Below are 10,307 nucleotides of genomic sequence, written 5' to 3' on the forward strand. Positions count from 1 at the left end.
CCAGCTCTTTCGCCCCAACAAGAGCTATGTTTCTGCTCACTTTTCCTGTGCTTTCCCTGGGCAGCAATGGCTGGGGCCATGGGTGGGGGAACAGAGTAAGAGCCAAGAGAGATGAGAAAACTGATGCCAACACCCCATTTCGGATCTCTGAACTGGATGGTGAGTGCAGACTTGCCCACTTTGTCTCCTCCCAACACTGCCAATCAGTACTTTTCCTGCCCTGGGTCGTCCCTACAGCCCATGGCCATCAAGGAAGATCCCAGGCCAGGAGAGGCAAGCTGGAAGGTGTGGGAGTGCTGCACAAATGCAAGTAGTAAGGCACTCCTGTACCTTCCAGCCATCTCCATTGCCGCTTCAGTCCACCTGTGCGTCAGCCCCCTCTTTTCTACAACAGCACCATTATCCCGTCCTGGCCGGCGAGGGCTGTGCTGCTTTTTGCAAGTTTGCACTTGGTGGGGGCCAGCGGGTGGGCGAGTCATGTGGGTGACACAGCCTTGTGTTCCCATGCAGTCTGAATTGCTTTTGGGGTGCTTTGGGGGGGACATTTCTCTGCGGCCACCAAAATTTTCTCACAGACCACCAGTGGTCCATGGCCATTGGTTGGTGACCACTGCTCTAGCCACTGGCCAAGGCAGGTGAGGTGAGATAGGGCAGGGTGGGGTAAGGGCGGGGCCAACCAGTGCTGTGATTAGCTGGTTCTCTGAACTGTGCAAAATATTAACAACCAGTTTGCTTGAACTGGTCTGAGCCAGCTGCATTCCACCTCTGGGTGTCAGTGAGAATTTACCTGCAGAAGTTGTGGGCGCTCCATCATTAGAAGTTTTCAGAAACAGATTGGATAGTCATTTGTCCAAAATGGAAAGAGTCTCCTCCTTGAGTAAGGGGTTGGATTAGAAGATCTCCAAGGTCCCTTCCAATTCCACTATTCTATATGTATACAATCCCCATAAAATATGTGTGAATTCTGTAAAACCTGCATGCATTTTCCATAAACTACATAAATTAATAATTTATATATATTATTATAAATTTTGATTTAACAGACACCCTTCCTCTCAATTGGCTTTTAACACTGAGGTTTTATGTAATTTGCTTTGAAAGCAGCAAGAGTAGTAAACGCCACCTTATTCATATATTTATTGTATTCAGCATTGTCCCATATTGCAACACAAATTTGAATATAACAACTATTTTTTTCCAATTAGACTGTCCTTCGATATAACCAACCACCACAGAAGACAAATAGTTTTACTTTGAATGTGGAAATATTGCCAAATGTGTGCAACTCCTGGAAGCATTTTGTCATCCTGCTAGAATTAAGGTATGGTGGATTCCTAGCTTAGAACACTCTCATTATCACGTCCATCCCATATCTAATGAGAACTGTTTGCTTTTCCTGCAAAAATGTTTATTTATGATTGCAAACCACTTGGAATCCTTGATAGATTCAGTGGTGAATGAATGAACAAATTTCTGCCTCCAGTCAATTATTATTTTTCCAAAAGAAATTTTCCTTTTATTTACTATGTATAATTCATCAATTCAAATAAACCACCAATTAAGTGGCCAGCACTTTCAATTATGGCACTGAATACTATATTCATTCTCATTCAGAAGTCCCCATTTTCATGTTTGTCAGGCCAGCAAGACATATGGCTAGGTACCACAATAACTGCTCTGCCTTAGTTGCTCATTTTCCTTCAGCTAGTTCAAAAGACTGTGTAATGCTCAGGGAGAACTTTGTATTTGGGGTAATCTTAGTGAATGGCCAAAGCAAAGCAGAGGGGCTAGCTCTTTGAAAAATAGAAATTGCTTCAAACTTCATAAACTGAAGCTGCTGATCATGCTTATTCTTGTCAGACTGTGGCTCAGAGAATTATCATTGGAAAAAAAGGAGTCTATGAGTGTTTTTTGAACTTGGAGAAAATCCACTGTCATCTTTTCTCATCTGGTTTAACCTTTCCCAGAACTTTCATTTCTATTTTGATTGAGAATTCCCCTTTTTTCTTTGTGTAGCTACATAGGTCAACGAGAGACAAGTAATATGGCCCTAATAGAAGTGAATATGGTATCAGGATTCATTCCTCTGAAGAAATCTGTGAAGAAGGTAAGAAAATCTTAACTTTCATCTTCTGCTGTTCCTCAGATATAATAAGAAATCTTTCTAGATGTGCAGTAAAAGTTACCCTAAAAGTGTATATACTTCTTACTATGAAATTCAGCAAACTGCTGTTATTGCAGTTTTCAGAATCTTGTTGGCTGCCCTGACGATATGAGAACAATTACAAGACACTATTACTGCTTCTAAGGAGGAACTAATGGTACTACAGATAGTCCTAATTTAATAACATGAATTGGGACAGCAACTCCATTGTTAAGCAGTATGATCATAACTAAAAAAAAAAACCAATGTAACTACACTGCTAATCAACAGCAAGTCCTACAACCCTAATTGCCATCATTAAACAAGGATCATGCAGGTCATTGAGTGAGAATCTCATATGATTGTGACTTCTGACTTCCTGCTGGCTTCCCCATTGCTTCTGGGAAATCAGCAGGACACATTGCAAAACATGATCACATGACTACAGACATGCTATGACTGCTATAAATATGCGGTCCAATTATAACTACCACTTGCTTAGTGCCATCATAAGTTTGAATAGTTGCTGAACGAGTGGTCATTACAAGGACCACATATATTAGGATTTGTAACTGTTTAAAAAGCTGTGGGATAAAGAGGTCAGAAGTTAAGTTATTTTATTTATTTATTAATCAAATTTATATGACTGCCCACCCAATTTTCAAAGTTGCAAATTGCATGTACTGGGGCTATAGTGTTTAAACCAAAAACAGTATCAAAAGTCTAAAAGGCTTCTGACAGCAATTACTACTCATAACATCTCACAGGCCTGTGAAAAACTATTCTTGGCATTCCAGCATTTTTAAAAAGGCAGCCCAACTGGTGATAAAAGATTCAAGTATAGCTAACTAGAAAGAGAGGCAGGACCTATGAGGAATTGGAGTGGAATGCAATCCACAGGCTGTGGACTGGCCATCCTCATTAATATAAAGATCCTGTATACTTATTCATAGAATGATCCTACAACCTATATGTCACATATAATTTCACTTCATGTTTTGCATAGGTCTAATATGTAATGTATTAGTACATGGGTCATATGATCAGTCATACTATTGCTTTACTGTTCTATATCCTAATAGCTGGAAGGCAAAGGCCATGTAAAGAAAGTTGAATTTGATCTAGACAAAATCACTATGTATCTCGATCAGGTAAGACCTCTTAATATCCTTGTCAATTTGATATGAAACTGGGTTTAAAGGGGGTCAAGGTGATGTGGAAATTCATTCCAGATAATTCATTTTCTGGGAAAATAAAAACATGGAATTAATATTAATATTAAGACCACTTTCTGTGGACACAAGACTTGACTTCAGAACAAAACTTTTCTCTACCTTTGTCTTTCTTCAGCTGGATAATGCAAGTCAAAACTACAATTTTGATGTGGTACAAGAACATGAAATAAGAAATCTTAAGCCTGCAATAATTAAAGTTTATGATTATTATTATCCAGGTAAACGTATCCCTAATTGCTCTCCATTCTCCTCTTTTTTTAGTCCAAAGAACTGTGCCAAGGTTTTCACCATCTTTTCTACATATTTTAATCTTGTTTCCATCCAACATTGGGCTGAGGGCCAAGATTAGCAGCTGGCATCCTTAAGATTCTTTCTCTGGGCTGAACTAGTGCTATTCACCAGTCATTGAATTGGTTAAAAACTACGCTAGCAGAAACATTGCTAGTGATATACTGGTGATTTCTATCCTGTCACAGATGCTGTTCTTATTTATAATGTATCTGACATATAAAAGACAGGTATTCTTTGCTGTCCCCTCTCACTAAAAGTCACTAGTTGGTGGAGGAACATCCTTCAGTTACTCTACTTAACATGAGATAAAGCTGGAGAAAGGACAAGGGAGCATGATTAGATTGTTGCTCAGTTGAAAACATAAGTCAACTACTAGTATTGAAAAATGTGTGTGCCTCGTGTGGGTAAGCAGATCACATCCAAGTCCATATTTTTGATTGTACCTGTGATGGTTTTGCTACTTATACATGAAATGATGTGGATATTCACATATTCTATGGATATTAAAATACAAAGATGATGAAGATAATGATACTGCATGATACATTTGTTCTAATATTCCTAAATTCCTTATTAAATCATGCCATGTTATTATGATTGTATATAGAAATCTGCTAAATCATTACTAAAAGGAAAAAGTAACAGTTGTTTCCACAAAGACAATCTAAGTGAAGGTTCCTGATTCTCTCCACTATGTTATAGCAACTACTGGTTTTGAGGACTGGCTGATTAAAACTTGCAGCTCCCCCTCAATTTGAGTACATTTTTGCACCATGTAATATGAGGGGAAGTGTCTTCTGCTTTTAGAAAAAATATGTTCTTGTAAATGATATGATTTATGTAAATTTTATGGTTGCATTACTTCTCTTGTAAATAACCTTGGGTGCTTTTTTTGTTTGAGAAATGACATAAAGACCTTACCCTTTATCCTTTTTTTATTATTCAGATGACAATACTGTTGTTGAATATAATGCTCCTTGCATTTTTTGTCTATTATTGATTTTCTAATTGACTTCTTTCCCAGATTAAACTCCAATTTATAGTCTGTTGTAACTCCTGCTGTGACTGCACTCCTTTGACAAAAGGTTTGGAGACATCAAACTGAAATATAGCCATTTTGTAATTCCAGCCATATACAGGTGGAACTCGAAAAATTAGAATATCGTGCAAAAGTTCATTTATTTCCGTAATGCAACTTAAAAGGTGAAACTAATATATGAGATAGACTCATTACATGCAAAGCAAGATAGTTCAAGCCATGATTTGTCATAATTGTGATGATGATCACTTACAGCTCATGAAAACCCCAAATCCACAATCTCAGAAAATTAGAATATTACATGCAATCAATAAAACAAGGATTGTACATAGAACAATATCGAACCTCTGACAAGTATAAGCATGCATATGTACTCAGAACTTGGTTTGGGCCCTTTTTGCAGTAATTACTGCCTCAATGCAGCGTGTCATGGAAGCTATCAGCCTGTGGCACTGCTGAGGTGTTATGGAAGACCAGGATGCTTCAATAGCAGCCTTCAGCTCTTCTGCATTGTCCAGTCTCATCTCCTTCATCTTTCTCTTGGCAATGTCCCATAGATTCTCTATGGAGTTCAGGTCAGGCAAGTTTGCTGGTCAATCAAGCACAGTAATCCCACGGTCATTGAACCAGGTTTTGGTGCTTTTGGCAGTGTGGGCAGGTGCCAAGTCCTGCTGGAAAATGAAGTCAGCATCCCCATAAAACTCGTCTGCGGAAGGAAGCATGAAGTGCTACAAAATCTCCTGGTAGACGCCTGTGTTGACACTGGACTTAATGAAGCACAGTGGACCAACACCAGCAGATGACATGGCTCCCCAAATCAACACAGACTCTGGAAACTTCACACTGCAGTGTGTACCTCTCCATTCTTCCTCCAGATTGTGGGTCCTTGGTTTCCAAATGAGATGCAAAAGTTGCCCTCATCAGAAAAGAGGACTTTGGACCACTGAGTAACAGACCAGGTCTGTTTTTCTTTAGCCCAGGTAAGACGCTTCTGATGTTGTTTGTTCAGGAGTGGCTTGACAAGAGGAATACGATATTTGAAGCCCATGTCCAGGATCCATCTGTGTGTGGTGGCTTTTGATGCACTGACTCCAGCCTCAGTCCACTCCTTGTGAAAGTCCCCAACACTTTTGAATGGCCTTTTCCTGACAATCCTCTCCAGGCTGCGGTCATCCCTGTTGCTTGTGCACCTTTTTCTTCCACACTTTTCCCTTCCATGTAACTTTCTATTAATGTGCTTTGATACATCACTTTGGGAACACCCAACTTCATTTAGAATTACCTTTTGAGGCTTTCCCTCCTTATGGAGGGTGTCAATGATTGTTGTCTGCACAATCATCAGGTCAGCAGTCTTTCCCATGATTGTGATTCCTACTGAACCTGACTGAGAGACCATTTAAAGGCTCAGAAACCCTTTGCAGGTGTTATGGCTTAATTAGCTGATTAGAGTGGGACACTTTGAGCCTAGAATATTGAACTTTTTCACAATAGTCTAATTTTCTGACATTGTGGATTTGGGGTTTTCATGAGCTGGAAGCCATAATCATCTCAATTATGACACATCATGGCTTGAACTCTGTTGCTTTGGATGTAATGAGTCTATCTCACATATTAGTTTCACCTTTTAAGTTGCATTACTGAAATAAATGAACTTTTGCACGATATTCTAATTTTTCGAGTTTCACCTGTAGTCTTTCCATCCAGGGACCTTGAAGGTTTGCAGTATTCCAGGGTGGTTCTACTACACACTCAGCATTTATTTTGTGATGTGTTTTACAGGCATCATTGCTCTCCTGATAACAGCTGCAAGCAGATATGATTAGAATCTAGCCATTACCAGATTTTCAGAATTTTGGGGGTAGCCTCATCCTGTTTTGCCTATACCAGGCGTCAGCAACTCGCAGCTCTGGAGCTGCATGTGGCTCTTTTATGACTGGGGTGCATCCAGCACCAACAAGGGTTGGAAATAGCTGCCCACCATTTCCTGCTGCAGTCCGTCAGGCAGCAAGACCCAGTTAGAGATGAAGTGCCGGAGAATCAGAATCAGAGAGACAGAGATACAAAGAGAGAGACGCGCACACAGAGAGAGAGAGAGAGAGGTGAACACCACACCTGAGGCCAGGTGTGGCAAAAGGTGGGTGGGAGGGGAGAGGTGAGGCGGGCTGGGTGGGACAACCGGTTCTCTTTACTAATGTACTATCCAGGGGGTCATGTGACTGGGTGGGAGTGAGTGATGTTGAGTTGACCACGCCTACCCAGTCACACCAGATGTTAGATTATTGGTTCCCGATGTTTTCTTTTCTGTGGGAAACAGGTCCAAATGGCTGCTTGAGTGTTTAAGGTTGCAGACCCCTGGCCAATACCTATAGATGGGATATAGTCAGTGGTGGGATTCAGCCAGTTCATACAGGTTCAAGTAAACTAAATTACCCACCCACCCCCATTATCAAAGTGAATCCTGGGAACGAGGGAAGGAGAAGGCCGCTTTCCCTCTTTCTTCTCCCTGCTCCTCCTCCTCCTCTCATGCTGGCCGCTACTTTGCCAGTTTCTCCATTGCAGCTTAGTGCAGCATCCAGTATCCACTTTGATAGCAGGGGGTGGGGGTGTAATTTAACTTTGATGCGGGGTAATCAAGGGTCAGGTTGACCATTGCAAACCAATTGTTAAATTATTTGAATCCCACCACTGGGTATAATCATAGGTGGAGGAACAGTAAAATTCCTCTTCCCTTTTTCTTCTTTAATATAGTTTCAAGTTGTTGATCAATATATATTTGCTTTTAAAAAACAACATTGTTTTAAATATTACAAAATTCATTTCCCACAGTTCTATAGTCTCTTCCTTTTTAAACCTTATATTTTTAATTATAGTCCTCAATTTACAACAGTTCATTTAGTGACCATTCAAATTTACAACAGCACTGAAAAAAGGGGATTTAAGACGACTTTTCACACTTACGTCACTACAGCATTCCCATGATCATTTAATCAAAATTCAGAGTCTTGCCAATTGACTCATATTTATGATGGTTGCAATGTCCCAGGCCATATGATCCCCTTTTGAGACTTTCTGACAATCAAAGTCAAAGGGGAAGCCAGATTCATTAATAATTGTGTTATTAACTTAACAGCAGTGATTCATTTAACAACTGTGGCAAGAAAATTTGTAAAATGGGGGGAAATTCATTTAATTTATTTAATTAATGTAATAACTGTATTGTTTAGCAACAGAAATTTTGGGCTTAATTATGGTCATATGTTGAAGACTATCTGTACATAACATGTTACATAATTCTGATCAGTGCAGGGAAGCATGGTTCCATTCTGCAGCTTCAAGCTGTTTGTCTCCAGGGCATAAACCTGGTGAAAATAAATTCCTTGCCGGGTTTCTACCTGTAACTGAACTCTGGCCATTGTGATAGCCTGGAGTTTTGTTTGGACTGCAAAGATTGAAAAATTCCCCTTCTTCTTTACTCATACCATCCATACCATGAAAGCAAACAGCAAAGGAAAAGATAGAAAATGCCAGAGTTTTACTATTATTCCTTTCACTGGCAAATCAGAAATCTGGCATTCCTGTCTACTTTATGTGGTTTACTAAATAAAAATGCACTGGTGAAAAACATAGCCTTTCACTGGTCCATTGGTGAATCTGTTAAAATAAGAAAGTCCAGCCAATCCCAGAACAGCACCCCTCGGTGAAAAGTCCATGAAGGCAACAACAAGTGACCAAAGGAGTGGTGGCACTCCTGCTGCAGTACACCAAACATTTGGAATGGAGGCATTTCCCTACAATGAAATGCATCAAGAGAACTGTGCAGCATTGACTGAACAGTGAACCAAGCCCACCCAAATCAGAAAGACTATTTATTGTCTTCCAGTGCACTAGTTACAGAGAGATACTTATGCTAGCACACACTGGTTGTGTGGATCAGCCTTAAGAAAAAAAGCAAGCGAGTGAAAGAAATTGTAGTTAGTGCAATTAATGCTGGAATATTTAAAAAGACAGAAAAGAAAATACCTCAGCAAAAGTAATTTTAAGAGACCATAAAAGAAAGATAGTTATTTTTATTCCATTAATTGATTGTTTTGTTACTTTAGCCAATTTAAATCAGATAAAATTCTTCGTAATGTGTTTATTTTATTGTTGAGATGGTAACCCCAAGAATCTCTTGATTGTGATGAGTTAAAATATTAAAACATACAGGATAGAAAAATTGAGGAAAGCAATTTGCTTTTAAAAAAAATAACAGGTTCAATCTGATCATAAATGAAAGAAGGAATAAAATAGGCAACCTTTTTCTTCTCTAAAGCAAGATGTACATAAAAATGGGGAGAAAGACACACTAAAAGGGAAGAACTCTCAATTCCTGACTTTCAATAGGAAAGTGTTGATTTTGTAAGTGCTAAGAACCATCTTTCTGAAAATAGTCCTTGTCTCCCCCCCCCCCCAAAAAAATCATGGAATATTATGTAATCTTAAATTTCTGTTTCTTTTTACAGAAAAATACAAAAAAGACATCCACTGAAATCTTTATTTTCATATCTGAATTGTAAACATTAAAATTTCTGAAAATGATTGTTCTTGTCTTGTTTTATTCTGTGATGTAAGTGAAGACATCCAGGGCAAAAGTATCTAAAAAGATTAAATCAGTGGTCCCCAACTGCATGGGCCCAATGTGAGCACTACTGTCACCATGCAGGGACTACCATCGCTGCAAGCCCCACACAGGGACTACCATAGCCAGGAGTCCTGCATGAGTGCTATTGTCACCGGCCCTTTGCATCGCCTGTGCATGCTCGCAGCCCCGTTCGCACATGCGCATGTGTGCATAAAGCCCCCCCTCTGCTCTCCCCAGGCCACCAATCCAGAAAGGTTGGAGAACTCTGGTTAAATCAGGGCAGCTGGAGTAAAGTTTATTAAAACCAAGAGATTTTACTGTACTATTCATTGAAGTATCTTCTTCATTCATATGTTGCTTTTCATTTGGGGAGAGAACCTATGCAGTCTATGGCAAGAGTTGGTTCATTCCAATGACTCCTTGACTCTCTGCCAGAGGTGGTATTCAGCAGGTTCTGACCAGTTCTGGAGAACCAGTAGCGGAAATTTTGAGTACTTTGGAGAACTGGCAAATACCACCTCTGATTGGATATTTTACAGTATCCTTCCCTGCCACGCCCACAGAACCGGTAGTAAAAAACTTTGAATCCCACCACTGCTCTCTGCCTACCCAAAATATTCATTTTGACTGAAGAAGTTACTTGGATGAGCAACAAAACATCTCAGTTTAATAAACTTTGGTCCAGTTGCTATGATTTAACCTTTTTAAATATATTCTGATTGGGATTTTTATTTCATCAAATGACTACAGGGCTGGAAAGCAGAAGAGCTATTTTATCCTTTCTCGCTCTTGGGGCCGACAACAAGGGTGTCCCAGTGCAGGCATGGGCTACTAATTGTTTCTTAAGAACAGACATGTACTACCATTATCCTCCACCCGCCCTCTCCTGTCCTTTTCTGCTGTGTCTCAAAATAGTGTTTTCCACCTAAGAATTGGGTATGGATAGTGTAGAGCACGGGTGTCAAGCTCATTTTCATT

General features: G+C 39.8%; 1 protein-coding gene across 1 annotated transcript in view; it reads left to right on the plus strand.

Moving 5' to 3' along the window:
- LOC113444466 (alpha-2-macroglobulin-like protein 1) overlaps positions 1–9,280 on the plus strand; it is a 41,429-nt gene extending 32,149 nt beyond the window's left edge. The window contains exons 7-12 of the mRNA XM_087927690.1: positions 1,206–1,321; positions 2,017–2,107; positions 3,226–3,294; positions 3,494–3,596; positions 4,616–4,657; positions 9,211–9,280. Of these exons, the coding sequence (XP_087783816.1) occupies positions 1,206–1,321; positions 2,017–2,107; positions 3,226–3,294; positions 3,494–3,596; positions 4,616–4,657; positions 9,211–9,212 (423 nt within the window). The 3' untranslated portion in view covers positions 9,213–9,280. The remainder of the gene's footprint in view (positions 1–1,205; positions 1,322–2,016; positions 2,108–3,225; positions 3,295–3,493; positions 3,597–4,615; positions 4,658–9,210) is intronic.
- Positions 9,281–10,307: the final 1,027 nt, after the last annotated feature.

Source organism: Pseudonaja textilis, chromosome 2 (genome assembly GCF_049901715.1).
Source record: "Pseudonaja textilis isolate UNSWEBS1 chromosome 2, rPseTex1.2, whole genome shotgun sequence".
Taxonomy (NCBI): Eukaryota; Metazoa; Chordata; class Lepidosauria; order Squamata; family Elapidae; genus Pseudonaja; species Pseudonaja textilis.